The sequence below is a fragment of the Phyllostomus discolor genome, chromosome X (genome assembly GCF_004126475.2).
Source record: "Phyllostomus discolor isolate MPI-MPIP mPhyDis1 chromosome X, mPhyDis1.pri.v3, whole genome shotgun sequence".
Taxonomy (NCBI): Eukaryota; Metazoa; Chordata; class Mammalia; order Chiroptera; family Phyllostomidae; genus Phyllostomus; species Phyllostomus discolor.
In genome coordinates, this window is record NC_050198.1 from 71,449,873 (window position 1) to 71,467,496 (window position 17,624).

At 38.9% G+C, this 17,624-nt stretch overlaps 1 protein-coding gene and 1 pseudogene across 10 annotated transcripts in view; both read right to left on the minus strand.

Annotated features, from left to right (window-relative positions):
- Positions 1-17,624, minus strand: part of CUL4B (cullin 4B) — a 57,611-nt gene that overhangs the window by 24,836 nt on the left and 15,151 nt on the right. For all 10 annotated transcript variants that reach the window (XM_036016797.1, XM_036016799.1, XM_028523197.2 and 7 more), the window contains one exon: positions 16,521-16,636. In XM_036016797.1, coding sequence (XP_035872690.1) covers positions 16,521-16,636 — 116 coding nt within the window. The remainder of the gene's footprint in view (positions 1-16,520; positions 16,637-17,624) is intronic.
- On the minus strand, positions 1,964-4,109 carry LOC114505307 (annotated as a pseudogene).

The following is a 17,624-nucleotide window of genomic DNA, read 5'->3' on the forward strand; positions in this document are numbered from 1 at the left end:
CAAATTTAAAAACAAAAAACAACCAGAACTTCCAGGCCTGGCTGGCGTAGCTCAGTGGATTGAGCGTGGGCTGGGAACTAAAGTGTCCCAGGTTTGATTCCCAGCCAGGGTACATTCCTGTGTTGCAGGCCACAGCCCCCAGCAACCGCACATTGATGTTTCTCTCTCTTTCTTTCTCTCTCTCTCTCTCTCTCCCCCCCTCCCTTCCCTCCCTAAAAATGGATGAATAAAATCTTAAAAAAAAAAAAACAACAACCAGAACTTCCAGAAAATTAAACTGTATGGAAGTCTGACAACCAAGGAGTTAAAGAGGAAACATTCATCCAGACTGGTGCACCAAGACAAAGAAATATGACCCAAATGAAAGAACAGATCAAAACTCCAGAAAAAGAACTAAGTGATGAAGAGATACCCAACCTATCATGATGCAGAGTTCAAAACTCTGGTAATCAGGATGCTCACAGAAATGGTTGAGTATGGTCACAAAATAGAGGAAAAGTGAAGAATATGACAAGTGAAATAAAGAAAAATATACAGGGAACCAACAGCGAAGGGAAGTAAACCAGGACTCAAATCAATGATTTGGACCAGAAGAAAGAAGTAAACATTCAACCAGAACAGAATGAAGAAACAAGAATTCAAAAAATGAGGAGAGGCTCAGGAACCTCCAAGACAACTTGAAACATTCCAACATCCGAATCGTAGAGATGCCAGAAGAGGAAGAGCAAAGAAATTGAAAACTTACTTGAAAAAATAATAAAGGCCAACTTCCCCAATCTGGCAAAGGAAATACACTTCCAGGAAGTCCAGGAAACTCAGAGTCCCAAAGAAGCTGGACCCAAAGAAGCACACACCGAGGCACGTTATAATTACATGACCCAAGATTAAAGATTAGAAGAGAATTTTAAAGCAGCAAGAGAAAAGGAGAGTTGCCTACAAAAGAGTGCCCATAAGACTATCAGCTGATTTCTCAAAAGAAACCTTGCAGGCAAGAAGGGGCTGAAAAAAAGTATTCAAAGTTGTGAAATGCAAGGACCTACATCCAAGATTATTCTATGTAGCAAAGCTCTCATTTAGAATGGAAGGGCAGATAAAGTACTTCCCAGATAAGGTCAAGTTAAAGGAGTTTATCATCACCAAGCCCTTATTGTATGACATGTTAAAGGGACTTATCTAAGAAAAAGATGATCAAAACTATGAACAATAAAATGACAACAAACTCACAACTATCAGCAACTGAATGTAAAACAAAAACAAAAAAAAAACAAAGCAAACAACTAGAACAAGAACAGAATCACAGAAATGGAGACCACATGGAGGGTTATCAGTGGGGAGGACAAGGGGGTAATGAGGGAAAAGGTACAGGAAATAAAAAGTATAATTGGTAGGTACAAAATAGACAGGGGGAGGTTAAGAATAGTATAGGAAATGGAAAAGCCAAAGAACTTATAAGTAGGATCCATGGACATGAACTAAGGGGGTAGGGAATGCTGGTGGAGGGCAGGGTGGAGGGGAACAAAGGGGAAAAATGAGACAACTATAATAGCATAATCAATAAAATATACTTTTACAGAAAACCTTTGAAATGCCCTTTTAGAAATTTACTAATTATTTACATTTCACTAAAACCACGGAAATCCCTGGAAGTTTGATCTAGTATAATTACTACAAAACTAACTTCAGTTCACCAGGAACTATTTATATGAAACAGATTATAATTATACAAGTCTCTCTTATTTATTTGTTTGTTTGTTTTAATTTTTAGAGAATGGAAGGGAAGGACAAAGAGATGGAGAGAAACACCGTGTGGTTGCTTCTCACATGCCCCCCCACCCATGGGTGCTCTAGCCTGCAACCCAGGCATGTGTCCTGACTGGGAATCAAACCAGGGACCTTTTGGTTCACAGGCCAGCACTCAATCCACTGAGCCACACCAGCCAGGGCTACAAGTCTCTGAAAAAATTATCTTTTCACTTAAGCTCAAAATGATTACTGGTAAAAATGCTATCTTAAGTCCTTTTTGAAGGTATTCAAGTATAAAATAAGAACACTGTAGCAAGGTTTTGACCTTTATTCCTCCAAATTGTACTCCCTCTGCTCCAAAATCTACACGTCACATCAAAAATGTGTTTGCTTGGAAAAGAAAATACTGAGTTGGCCAAAAAGTTAATTTGGTTTTAAAGTAAAAATAAAAGGTACACTTTTCTTTTCTTTTTCAATGAACTCTGAACTTTTTATTGGCTTTCTGCCCTGCCAAGGGATGCTCCACTTCTGCTGCCTTTAATGCTTCAAAACTTTGGTGTTGTTGACCTCAGACACCTTCCTGCCGTCCACAGTCTTGTGGGTCATGGTTTTTTGGAAGGTTTGTAAAGAGTGGCTCTTATCCAGGGCATCAGCAAGATTGAAGTCTTCCCCTTCTTCCAGTAGGCTGCAGTAGGTGGCAATCTCAGCCTCCAGCTTGACCTTACTGTTCAGCAGGGCCTCATGCTCCTAAGAACTCGCACTGCCCCTCTGCCCAGGTCTGGGCCAGCTCTGCCTCCAGATATAGCAGGATCCCATTGAGTTGTTCCATCTCCATGGCATTGCGCATCTCCACCTCCCTCAGGCTGTTCTCCATACTGACCTTCAGATTTCTCATTGAGGCCAGGTCAATCTCCAAAGAATGGACCATATGTCTCAGCTCCATGAATGTCGTATAAGCAGCGCCTATCTCAGGGGTCTGCAAGATGACCAATGCAGGGTTCTCTTCAATCTGATGGGACCAGCGCTTGTCTAGCTCCTCGCAGTTCTTCTGAGCCAGCTCATCATACTGGGCCTGGATGTTCACCATGATTTTGCTGAGGTCCTGAGATTTGGGGGCATCCAACTACATAGGCAACCCAGAGTTGGCAATCCAGTTTTGTGAACCATTTACTTCCTCCTCTTGATTCTTCTTCATGAAAAGCAGCTCCTCCTTGAGAGCCTTGATCTCTGCCTCCAGCTGCAGCCGAGTGATACTGGCATCATCAATGACCTTTTGAAGCCCACTGATGTCATCCTCCAGACTGGCCCATGGCCAACTCCATCTCATACTTGACTCTGAAGTCATCAGCAGCAAGATAGGCATTGTCAATCAGCAGAATGATGCGGGCACTGTCCATGAAATTTGCAAAGATCTGAAACCTCAGGACCACGATGGTCTTGAAATAATGCCCCCACTCTCTGACCTGGGTTCCCTTCTCTAGGTGTTTCAAGATTTTAGTCTCCAGTCTCTGATTATCAGCCTCCATGCTTCTCACTCTCTCCAGGTAGGAGGCCAAGCATTCATTTAAGCATTAAATGGTTTCCTTCTCACTCTGGATGTCCCCTATGCCCATAAGACCCCTGACCATCCCTGCAGCCAGGACCCCAGATCCCCAGCTGCCCTGCACACTGGTGAAGTGGGACACTGAGATCCAGGAGCCTGGGACCCTGGTGCCTGCATAGACATTGGACGCACTGCTGGCCAGCCAGACCCAGTGGCTGGGCAAGTACACCAAGCCCAGGGACTGGTAGCTTGTGGAGGAGCTGGAGCATGTGCTGAAGCTCATGTTGTTCAGAGAGGAAGGCGGGAAGCTGAGACACATGTTGAAACTGCAGTCAAAAGGTACATTTTTCACTTTCATCAATAACTTTATTGAATAACACAGTCACCATCTTGTTCCACTACCTTCTGCCATTTTTCAGGTAACTTCATAATTCTATCTTCCCAAAACTTTTTATCTTTTTGAGCAAAGAACTGTTCCAGGTGCCTTTAGAAGTCCTCCAGGGAACTAAAATTTTTTCCATTGAGAGAATTTTGTAAAGACTGAAATAAATGGAAATCTGAAGGTGTAATGCCTGGGGAACACAGCAGATGAATCAGAACTTCCCAGCCACCTCTAACAGTTTTTGCCTGATCATCAATAAACATGCGGTCTTGCATTATCCTGATGGAAGATTATGTGTTTTCTGTTGACTAATTCCGAGTGCTTCTCATGGAGTGCTGCTTTTAGCTGGTCTGATTGGGAGCAGTACTTGTTGGAATTCATTTGGTTTTTTGGAAGGAGCTCATAATAGATGAACTCCATTCCAATTCTACCATATATACAACATCGCCTTCTTTTTAAAAAAAAAAAAAAAACAAAGACTTTATATATTTATTTTTAGAGAGAGAGGAAGGGAAGGGGAAAGAGAGGGAGAGAAACATCAATGTGTGGTTGCCTCTCACACACCCCCAACTGGGGACCTGTCCGACAACCCAGGCATGTGCCCTGACTAGGAATCAAAGCGGTGACCCTTTAGTTCGCAGGACGGCACTCAATCCACTGAGTCACACCAGCCAGGGCAACAGCACCTTCTTTAAGACTAGCTTTTGATGTGGTTGGTTGTGATTCATTTCACTTGCCCCACAATCTATTCCATTCCCCATTATTGTAAAGTAACCACTTTTCATCACCTGCCACAATTTGTATTAAAAATGGAACATTTTCCTTACATTTAAGTGGAAAATTACATGCAGAAATACTGTCAAGACTTTTTTTTTTCACTTATGTGGAATCCAAACATCAAAGCAATTAACATAACCAAGCTGGTACAAATGATTTTCAATGCTTGATCTGGATATTTTGAGTATATTTGCCATCTCCCACATGGTATAACACTGACTGTTCTCAATTAATGTCTTGATTTGATCACTGTCAACTTCAATTGGTCTATCCAACCATAGAGCACCATTCAGTGAGAAAGTTCCAGCACACAACTTTGCAAACCACTTCTGACACATTTGATCAGTCACAGCACCTTCTATATACACTGTACAAATCTTTTTTTTTTGCATTTCAGTTGCATTTTTCCCTTTCATGAAATAATAAAACATAATATGCCAAACATGTTGCATATTTTCTTCCATCTTCAATATTAAAATGGCTACACAAAAATTCATAAATTTTGGTTAAGTTTTTTTAAATGCACACTGATATGACAGCTATCACAATACAATCTAATAAAATTGTTTTAAATGAAGCTAAAGACAAGTAAGCACTACGAGAATTATCTTACAGAAAAAATGGTTTTGGCCAACCCAATATAAACATGTAGCAAATGAAATGTAAAACTATAGAAGGTGAAGATTGATGCTTTGGGAAATATAGGATTTAAGAAACTGCCAAGGCAAAGAAGATTATATTTGGGACAAAAGGAGTAGTAGAAATGAGGGTGAGAATACTAGAATAAAGAGAATTAAAATAAGGATAAACAATACAAAGAGTACAAAAATAAAGAATTACACATAGTAAGGGAGGAAATCTAGAAACTTTTCTAATTTAACAATGACAGAAATAAGACAAATATTAAATTCCCACCATGATGATGAACTCTGGCCATTGGCCTAATTGGCTGCATCTTATTTTTCAAACCACATGTTTAAAGAAACAAAATACATTATGAGACTTTTCAAAAACTGATAAAGTAATAAAATCTAAATTAACTCTTTTACATCTAGTAAAAATACCTAACATAAGATACTCAAAATATATCAAAAACTAAGAATTTGCGGAAAGGCAGACAATGAAACCTAAATTATTTTACAATACTTTTTACATATAGTAAAAAGGGCTTAATTAAGATTAACTTTATCAAGGCCTAAGAATTTGTAGTTGGAAATTATTAATAATCCAGTAAAGAGAGGAGTAATATATTCATCTATCACTGGATACCTAGGTTGTTTCCATATCTTGTCCATTATAAGTAATGCTATAGTGAACACAGGTGTTCATATATCTTTCCAAATTAGTGTTTTCCTTTTCTTTGGATAAACACCCAGAAGTGAAATTACTAGGTCATATGGTAGGTACATTAAATTTTTGAGGAACCTCTATACTGTCTTCCATAGTGGCTGTAGCAATCTTTATTCTCCCCAACACTGCAGAAATGTTGCCTTTCTCCACATCCTCACCAACATGGATTTGTTGTCTTTTTGATGATAGCAATTCTGACAAGTATGAGGTGATATCTTATTGTGATTTTAATTTGTATTTCCCTAATGCAGTGATTCTCAACTTTTTCATCTCATGACACACATAAACTAATTATTACAATTCTGCAGAACACCAAAAAATATTTTTTGCCCATCTGCCAAAAAAAGGTATAATTTTGATTCATTCACACCAGATGGCTATTGTTATGTTCGCTGTAGTCATTTTTTAAATTTGATGATCTAAGGGAAAAGAGGTCAGTGACCCTGACTAAATAGTCAGGTACTGCATGTTTTAAAAATTCTTGTAGCACACCAGTTGAAAATCACTGATCTAATGATTAGTGATGTTTAGCATCTTTTCATGTGTCTGTTAGCCATCTGTATGTCTCCTTTTGAAACAACCTAGATGTTCATCAACAGATGAATGGATAAAGATGTGATATGAAATACACACAATGGAATATTAATCAACCATAAAGAGAATGAAATCTAGCCATTTGTGACAATATGGATGGACCTAAAGGGCATTATGCTAAGCGAAGTTAAGTCAGAGAAAAACAAATGCTGTACGTTTTCACTTATATGTAGAACTTCAAAGTAAAACGAATGAATAAACAAAACAGAAACAGACTCCTACAGAGAAACTGATAGTTGTCAGAGGGAAGAAGGGTTAATGATGAAAAAGGTGAAGGGAATTAAGGGGTACAAACATCCAGTTATAAAATATGCCATGGGGTGTAATATATAGTACAGGAAACACAGTCAATAATACAACTCTATGGTGATAGATGGTAACTAGACTCATTGTGGTGATCATTTCATAAGGTGTACAAATGCCAAATCATTATGTTGTGCAGACCTTAAACTAAATGTCAACTATACTTTAATAAAAAGAGGAGCAATAAATAACATAATACACTAAGCTTAAAAACACCAACAGAGTGACAAGTTAAACAAACTTACATAGAATATAATCTAGAATAGCTATCCATCTCTGCTACGAATCTAACTACTCTCTTATAACCATTGACTGTTTAATTAAGCAAACATACTTTACAATGGATAATAACCTATATACTGAGATGGAAGAACTATTTCCTTCCAGTCTTGTGGTTATCTCTCAATAAATGAATAATTAATAGAAGGTTCATTATTTAAGATTTACTTCATAAAAAGCTAACCAAACACGAGTCCTGTAATTAATAGACAAATTATTTTAATCAGAATTGAAGCATGGACTAGGCTTGTCTCAAAGATAATAGCTAGACATTTATATTAGGAATAAATATAGCCCTGGTTGGCATGGCTTAGTTGCAGCATTGTCCCATAAATCAAAATGTCACAGGTTTGATTCCCAGTCAGGGCACATGCCTAGATTGTGGGTTCATTCCCTGATTGGGGCATGTATGAGAAACAACCAATTGATGTTTTTCCCACACCAATGTTTCTCTCCCCCTTCCTTTCCCTCTCTCTATGCATGTCCTCTGGTAAGGATAATAAATAAACAAACAAACAAACAAATAAATAAATAAATGTTATATTTCCATGCATGAAAATTGAAACAATATAGAAGTATGTAGCCACCTCCAAGAATGGTAGATGATTTAAAAACACTCCACAGCCCTGGCTGGTATGGCTCAGTGGATTGAGCATCAGCCTGCAAACTAAAGGGCTGCTGATTTGATTCCCAGTCAGGGCACATGCCTGGGTTGGAGGCCAGGTCCCCAGTAGGGGATGTGTGAGAGGCAACCACACGTTGATGTTTCCCTTTCTCTCTCCCTCCTCGTTTCTCTAAAAATAAATGAAATCTTTTAAAAACCTGTTTAAAAATAAAAATACTACAAAGCTATTCATACAAAGGCTGAGAACATGAGGAAAATAACTGCATTATTTTACATCATTACAGGGAATCCTGGTCAAGATGGCAGCAGAGGTAAACAAGGCTTGCCTCCTCAAACAACCACATCAAAATTACAACTAAATTATAAAACAATCATCACTCAGAACCATCAGAAATTGAGTTGAGTGGAAGTATGACAACTACAGAATTAAAGAAACCACATCCATCCAGACTGGGAGGAGGGGTAGAGATGCAGAACAGGCTGATCCATACACACATGTGGTAGATAAAAATTTGGAAGGGTTATCTTGGGAGTGAGGAGTCCCAGACCCCCACCAGGACTTCCTGGCACCCAGGGTTCCAGTGCCAGGAAGATAAGTCCCCACAACTTCTGATACAAAACCCAGCAGGGATTGAGCCAGTGGAAGAAACTTCTAGAGATCCAAGCAGTTCTGCTTAAAGAACCCACACCTGGACTTAATCAGACTCACTCCCTCTGAGCCCCAGCACCAGGGTAGTGGCTTGAAAGGCACCAGTGGGATACAGGAAAGAACTGAAATATCTGGTATCGAGGTGAAAGCTGTGGGACAGCTTCCTCCCAGACAGGCGGGCAGAAGCCATGTCCCTTTTCTGAGCCTTGCCTCCACATCCACAGAGGCAGCAGGTAGGTGCCATATCCAAGACTCCATCAACCTGGTTAACACTGTTTGCCCCCATCCTGGAGATCCTGAGACTCCATCTCACCCAACTTACTGACCCACCAAACTTAACCATGACTTTTCCATATGAATGACTGTTCTTGGCTCATGCTTCACAACTTCCTAAAGCCTCTCAAACAAGCAACACCTGGCCTCGGTGAGCCCCCAGACCCCCCACCTTCTTGCTACGTGGCCCCAGGACTGGCACCAGCAGCCGCCAGCCTAGATTCATAGCTTGGCTTTGCCCGGGAATCTCCAAGTCCAGCACAAGTAGCAGCCATCTCAGATTGCTTTATATAGCTCAGGCACAGTCGTCCTGGGAAGAACACAGGTAGGGGCAGACCTTGGCCTGCACCACCCAGGAAACCCCAAAGCCTGCCCACCCACTGGAGAGCTACAGACCGTATCAGAGCACCACCACCCTATGCCTGCACAGCTGATCTTCCACAGAGGGTGGAGGTTGGTGGTCAGTGGTCACAGCTAGGCCTTGCAGCTGACTGGCCTGGGAAAATCCTTCCCAACAACCTGCCAACAGCAACCAAGGCTTAACTACAAGAGAAGGGTGTCCTCAGCCCATACACAGAAGGGGCACACCTTGATCACCCAGCTTGGGTGATAGGGGAGGCTGTGCCACTGGACCCTACAGAAGACCTACTACATTAGGCCACAATACCAAGACAGGGAGTCATAGCAGCTCTATCTAATACATAGAAACAAACTCAGGGAGGCTCTCAAAATGTGGAGACAAAGAAACATGGCCCAAATGAAAGAATACATCAAAACTCCAGAAAAAAGCTAAATGAAATGGAGATAAGCAATCTATAAGATGCAGAGTTCAAAACCCTGGTTATAAGGATGCTCAAGGAATTTAGTGAGGACCTCAACAGTATAAAAAAGATCCAGTCAGAAATGAAGGATACACTAATGGAAATAAAGAACAAATTACTGGGCAACAACAGTAGAGTGGATGAAGCTGAGAATCAAATCAATGATTTGAAACATAAGGAAGCCAAAAACAACCAATCAGAATAAGAGAAAAGAATCCAAGAATATAAGGATAGTGTTAAGAAGCCTGTGGGATGACTTCAAGCATCCCAACATTTGTATCATACGGGTGCCAGAAGAAGAATAAAAAGAGCAAAAAATTGGAAAACCATTTGAAAAAATAATGAAGGAAAACTTCCCTAACCAGTGAACGAACTCGACATGCAAGTTCAGGAAGCACAGAGAGAGTTCCAAACAAGATGAATGCAAAGAGGCCCACTCCAAGACACATTAAAGTGCCAAAGGTTAAAGATAGAGAATCTAAAAGCAGAAAGAGAAAAGCACTTAGTTACCTACAGGGGAGTCCCCATAAGACTGTCAGTGATTTCTCAAAAGAAACTTTGCAGGCTAGACAAAGATTGGCGAGAAATACTCAGACTTGAAAAGCAGGGAACCACAGTCAATATTGCTCTACCCAGCAAAGCTATCATTTAGAATCGAAGGGCACATAAAGAGATCCCAGAGAACAAAAAACTAAAGGAGTTCCTCATCATCAAGCCATTATTATATGAAATGTTAAGACATATTTAAAGGACTTATTTAAGAAAAAGATCAAAACTATGAACAGTAAAATGGCAATAAATACATATCTATCAACAACTGAATCTAAAAAATAAACTAAGCAAACAAGAACAGAGACAGAATCATTGATACAAAGAGCATTTTGATGGCTGCCAGATGGGGTATGGGGGAATAGGTGAAGAGATCAGGGGATTAAGAAATACAAATGGGGGGACTTCCGGCAAGATGGAGGAATAGGTGGACGCACCGTACCTCCTCGTACAACCAAGATTAGAAAACTAATAATTTACAACAATAATTTACTATCAGAATAACACCCAGATCCGGCAGAGGATTTATCTGAATGGAAGTCGGGCAGCCAAGAAGTTGAAGTAGACGCGTTCATCTGGACTGGTAGGAGAAGACGAGCCGGGCGGGCGAGGGGCTGCCTCGGGTTGGTGGCGCGCGGAGGTCGGGGGAAGGTTTGGCGCAAAATCGGCGCAAAAGCCATCGGGTGCGCAAGAAGGCAGCGGTGATCCCTGAGTACGCAAGCTGCGGCTGGCGGACCCAGAGGGGTAGCAATTGTGGACCAGGGCAGAACTCGCAGCCCAGAAGCCCAGACAAGGGTCTGAGTCCAGGGGAACGGAACTACCGCCACTGTTTTCTCCCGCCCCGCCCCCACATATAACGTCACAATCTAGCGACTGGGGTGCCCAGCCCCGGTTAACACCTAAGGCTCCGCCCCCCACCGTAACGAGAGCAACCAGACTGGAAAAAAAAAAAAGGAGAGATGGGGGGAAAAATATGTTTTCAACAGAGCAGATCAGTCCCCCAGGATTCATCCTTTTGAGCGACCAAGAATTAGCCAATCTATCAGATGTGCAGTTCAAAACACTGGTGATCAGAAAGCTCACGGAACTGGTTGATTTTGGATGGAATTTAGATGAAAGAATGCAGATTACCATAAAACAGATGCAGGAAACACGCGGAGGAGAGCCAATAGTGAAAGGAAGGAATATGAGTCTCAAAACAATACAGTGGACCATAAGGAAGATAGAATCAACCAAGCAGGAAAGCATGATGAAATAAGAATTCAAAAAATTGAGGAAAAGATTAAGAGCATCCAAGACACCTTTAAACGTTCCAATATCCGAATTATAGGGGTACCAGAATCGGACGGGGAAAAGCAACAGATTGAGCACGTATTTGAACAAATAATAAAGGAGAACTTCCCCAATCTGGCAAAGGGAACAGTCTTCCAAGAAATCCAAGAAGCTCAGAGAGCCCCAAAGAAGTTGGACCCAAGAAGAAACACACCAAGGCACATCATAATTACATTAGCCAAGGTAAAAACGAAGGAGAGAATCCTAGAAGCAGCAAGAGATAAGGGGACAGTAACCTACAAAGGAGTTCCCATCAGACTGTCAGCTGATTTCTCAAAAGAGACCTTACAGGCAAGAAGTGGCTGGAAAGAAATATTCCAAGTCATGAAAGACAAGGACCTACATCCCAGATTGCTCTATCCAGCAAAGCTCTCATTTAGAATGGAAGGGCAGATAAAGTGCTTCTCAGATAAGGTCAAGTTAAAGGAGTTCATCATCACCAAGCCCTTAGTTTATGAAATGCTAAAGGGACTTATCTAAGAAAAGAAGATAAAGAAAAGACATGTATAGTAAAAGGACAGCAAACTCACAAATATTAACAACCACACCTAAAGCAAAACCAAAAGAAACTAAGTAAACAATTAGAACAGGAACAGAACCACAGAAATGGAGGGCACATGGAGGGTTAGCAGCAGGGGGGTGGGAGGAGGAGAGAGGGGGAAAAGGTATAGAGAATAAGTAGCATAGAATGTAGGTTGAAAATAGATAGGGGGAGGGCAAGAATAGTACGGGAAATGTAGAAACTAAAGAACTCATAAGTATGACACATGGACATGAACTAAAGAAGGAAATGTGGGTGGGAGGGGGGTACAGGGTGGAGGGGAGAGAAGGGGGGAAATGGGACAAATGTAATAGCATAATCAATAAAATATATTTAAAAAAAAAGAAATACAAATGGGTAGTTGCAGAATAGCCATGGGGATGTAAAGTACAGTGTAGGAAACGGAGTAGCCAAAGTACTTGTATGATACCCATGGACATGTGGGGATTGCCTGAAGAAGTTGGGGGTGCTGGGTGGAGGGGCCAAAGGGGGGAAAATAGGGACAACTGTAATAGCAATAATCAATAAAATATAATTTTAAAATATTGAAAAATAAAATAAAAATATTACTAAAAAAGTCACATGCCGATACCAAAATTTTAATTATTAAGCTACCACCTGTAAAAACAAGATACATTTTTTATTCTCAACCAAGGATATTTACATTAATTTTAGAGAGAGAGAAAGAAACATTCATGCCAGAGAGAAATATCAATCAGTTGCTTCCTGCACGTGCCCTGATGGAGATCGAACCTGCTACCTAAACCTGCAACCTATCAGTGCACAAGACAATGCTCCAACCAACCAAGACACCTTGCCAGGTCCAAGATATGTTCCTCAGAAAGTGCAGAGGGGCACTGTTCCTAGAGAGCTCCTCTCCTTTTCTATTATTTTTTCAATTTGGCTAATGGTATCTACCAATACATATTTAGAATGTAAACTACGTAGCAGCCAGCTGTTCTAGCTTAGTGTGGATTTAGAATTTGAAAACATGTGTGACTTTAGAGCTGTATAATAAAATGTAACCTAAGATAAAGATATATTTTAAAAGACTTAAATATTTATCATTATCAATGATACCAGTATATATAGCAGGCACTGTAGTAAGTACTTTTTTTCAGTATTTTATTTATTATTAAACAACCCTGCCATATAGGCTGTTTCAGTTTTCCCCATTTTGCAAATAAGGAAACCAAGGCTTAGGAAAGTATGAGTGTCAGATCTGTTCTCTAAAGTAGGCTTATCGACTCAAAAGCAGTGCATTTAACCATACTCCTATTTGTAGATGACTAAAAACAAGCAAAAAAAAAAATCCAAACCGAAACAATATTAACCACTGCCTCACTCTTGCAGAGTTGAAGGTTGTCAGTGAAAGATAATTTTTATACTCAGGTAGAATTCTCATTTAAAAACCACTTTTAAAAGACAACCTTTGCTTACTGCAAATGCACTCAGAAGAACATGTTCTTTTTCAGAAATTAAAAACTCACGATGCAGTGCATACAATCCACACTAAGGACTTTCATGCTTAAGCTTTAAAGTAAAATGGTTTTGCATACATGGAAAAAAGTTCTACATAAATATATGCCACATAAGTGGCTACATTAGAGACAAAGAGAGGATCAGATGGAAAATGAGAGATTTGGAGAGCTTTTGTTTGGTACACTACATACTTGTATAGTGTTTCAATTTTAGGAGAGTATTATTAAATTACATTTCAGCCAGTCAAAATCAAACACACACCTGAAATCCAGATGGCATGAAGTAATTTTACTCCCTTTATCCTTTTATCCTTGTTTTTGAACTTGAACATCTCAAAATACTCTTTCTGAGAATCCAAAAGATTATTTATAAATTATGATAAAAAAAACAACAAAAGAGCTAGACACAAATGCTTTTGAATTTATTATTGCAGATGTAGTAAATTACTATGTAAAATGCAAATACTGGAAAGTTATACTGCTGATTTTAGGCTACATAAATGCAATTAAACAACAGCAGGTAATATTTCTAAACTACAAGAAAGAAAAAATGGATAAAAAGATAAGTTATGAGCTCTTGAAACATAAATGGATTTGACAGAATAAATTTATCAGGAAAAATATTTTTAATCCTGAAGCTCTAGAAAAATATTCAAGGTAAAGTAACAAGGTAAATTAACAACCACAATCAATACATCATAAATATGAACTACACAAAGTAACACATTATTGAAATTAAAGGTACTGTACACAACCCTGGCTGGTGTGGCTCAGTGGATTGAGCACTGGCCTGTGAACCAAAGGGTCATCCATCTGATTCCCAGTCAGGGAGGGCACATGCCTGGGTTGCAGGCCAGGTCCCTAGTAGTGGGCATGTGAGAGGCAACCACACATTGATGTTTCTCTCCCCCTTACTTCCCCCCCTCTAAAAATAAATAAGTAAAAACTGTTAGAAAAGATACTGTACACAGTATATCCAAATAAACATCCTATATATGCACAAATAAAAAAAAAACCTTTGATGACACATTTTTTTCTCCTTAAGTAAAACTATTTCCTTTAAACACTGCACTACAGAGGCATTTAAAGTGCTGTGGTATATTAATTAGTGAGGCAGCGTGGTAGGGAAAAAGCACTGAATTAGAAACTTGGGCATCTTAGTTTGAGTCCACTACCCTGGTGATAAATGCCTCTGGGCACATTATTTAACTTCCTTGAGACTCAGTTTCATCATTGGTAGAATATGGATAATAATTACTACCCTATCTACTTCAGAATGAGTTTCTATAATGCTTAAATGAGATGAGATGAATCTTTGTAGGCTGCCATGCACACAATACAAAGATATTGGACCACATGATCTCTTAAGGCCTCTCCAAGTCTAATTCTGTAATTCTACTTTTATTATTGCACAACTTGGGAGCCATGTAAGTAATACACCAACATAGCCAAACAAGGTGTATTTATCTTGAAGTGATAGCTTAGGTACTACTACCACCTGACACATAGCATTATATTTATGGTATCAACATTGTAATGCTTAAGGTATTACACAGCAATATTACCATGTTGGGCATTATTCTGAGTATTTTGCATGCATTGACTCACTTAATTTTTACAGCAACAGAAACTGGTGATCTCAATTAATAAATTACAAATGAAAAAGCCACACTGTGGCTTATGAAAAAATAACATATTTCTGTATCACAGTGCATTAAGGTGTTTTTCACATTTTATTTGATTCTTATAAGCAACCTCATGAGGTAAATAGGACAGGTTTACAGAGGAGAAAAAAGAAGCCAAGGGAGGTTTAGTTCCTTGCCCAAGATCCAAAGGGTAAGAATAGTCAAAACGAGATCACAAACCTCTGTCTTCTTACTCCTAATCCAAGGTTTGTCCATCACCATACTACCTCGCAACTAAAATAGATGAAAACTACGAATTCTGATAAAGTGAACAACATAAATTCTTACAAGGTACTTATCAATACAAAAACTCAAGCTACTGCCCTGGCCGGGTGGCTCAGCTGGCTGGAGCATTGTCCTCATGTACCAAAGGGCTGGAGATTTGATTCCCAGTCAGGGCACATACCTAGGTTGCAGGTTCCATCCCCAGTAGGGGAGCATATGGGAGGCAACTGATCGATGTTTCTCTTTCTTTCTCTCTCACTCTCTCCCCCTTCCTCTCTCTCTAAAATCCATACACATATCCTTGGCTTTGGTAAGGACTTAAAAAAAAAAAAACCCTCAAAGCTACTGGACTCTTAACTATTTTTTATGTGAAACTGCAGATGCAATAAAGGAAAGTAACTTCTTGAATTGGTTGTGTCAAAAATACAGTAAGATAGCCCTGGCTGGATTGGCTCAGTGGTTGAGTGTTGGCCTGCCAACCAAAGGGTCACCGGTTGGATTCCTAATCTAGGGCACATGCCTGGGTTGTGGGCCAGGCCCCCAGTAGGGCACGCAGAGGCAACCATATATTGATCTCTCTCTCCATCTCTCCCTTCCCCTCTCTAAAAATTAAATAAATAAAATATTTAAAAATATACAGTAGGGTAAAATATCAAGGTAGCAAGAAGTATAAATCAGTAATTGTCCTTAATAGTATATTTAAATTAAACACTTTAACTACAGGCCCATTTGTTAAGCAAAAGAAACAAAAGTGAACCTCACACCAAGTTGCTGGGCTACAACCTGCAGCTCATTTTTCGGCTAAGGTATGTCTTGTAGCCCAGGAGGTAAGACGAACATAAAAAGAAAAAGAAGTGGAAAAAGGCTAATAGGAAGGAGGTAGGAAAAAATGCATACCATGGAGAATATCTACATTTTTTGAGGCCTTTCCTATAGGTAAGTAACACAACTTAGCAAGAAGTACAACAGAATATGTCACCCAAAATCATCTTTGGGATTCAGGCATAGGTAAAACCTCTATTATACCAAAGTAATCCAAATTGTAAATTCTAATCAGAAGGGTCCGAGATAAGCCCAACTTATACCAATATGACTATACCCATAGTTTATTAAAATGTGCATAAATTAATCAAGAAATTGTAGAGAACCAAAAGGCGACATAAGAACCCATATCAGGGGGATCATCTTGTAAAGTATATGACTGTCTAACCACTATGTATATACCTGAAACTAATACAAAATAATATTAAATGTAGACTGTAATTGAAAAAATTAAAAAAATAAAAAATATTAGAAAAGAAAGGAAAAACCATATATAGCCACCTCCATTTATGCAGACCAAATCTGCTTATCCACATTAATACATACCTGATAGAGTTCTTCTAAATTGTACTTAATTGAAGTACTATTCTGGATAGCTTCCACTGCTTCCTTCAGTTTCTGCCATGTTTCATCTGTGTAGTTTTCTGGTAATTTAGGCTTATCTAGATAGGATGTAAAAGGTTGATATGAGAATAGTATGTAGAATAGAGCAACAGAGGGATCCATAAAATATAATAATAATATTACTACTGTTAAGGGTAAATTATGATCTTTATAATTATTCTTCTTAAATATTAAAGTAACCACTATATTTAGGCATAATATAAAGAGTAAAATTGAAATGCCAGAATACTATTTAAGTCATTTTGACTCACCTATTAAAATTGAAGGTGAGGGGTTTTTATTTCTATTAATTTTATTGCTTCAAGAAATAAAAATTCAAGAATGGAAGATAAAAAAATAGCAATCCTGATCTTATTCTATCATGTGTGAAACTCAAGTCAGTCAACATGAATTTTGTACCTGGAATTTAAAATAATACTAAGTACCTATTATGTACAAGGTACTTTATAAACATCTTAATTTTCTTAATAATGCCCTGAGCATGGCATTATTATCCCTATTTTGCAACTGAGAAAACTGAGGCTGGAAAATTCATTTATAAGGTTTGCCCAAGGTCACCATGGCCAGTCAGTGGCAAAATTGGGATTTCTAACCCAAGTCGCTTTGATCCCCACAGTTATGCAGCATCCATAGAAATGGAGAGAACCATTTTTAATTCAGGTTTGAATTTAAACTACATATATGACCACAGGGAAAATTTTAAAATATTAAAACATCCAAATGACTCCAGAACCTATGTAGTATTTTCAGAATGGCTTTAAATTTCCTTTACCAGTAATGAGTATTCTTTTTAGTTAAAACATCCAAATGCCTTTAATAACGACTGTTTAGTTTATGAGAGGAAAAAATCTAAACAAAGTCTCTGAAACCAGTATGCAAATGCAATTAGGGTCATAGCTCATTTGTTTAAAAATTCTCAGCTATTAAATCGATATATTTTAAGTGAAATAGTGAACACATTAGTCAATTACAACTTATATTTACTTCAAAAAAGTCTACTATTAAATCAGGAAGATTACAACACTC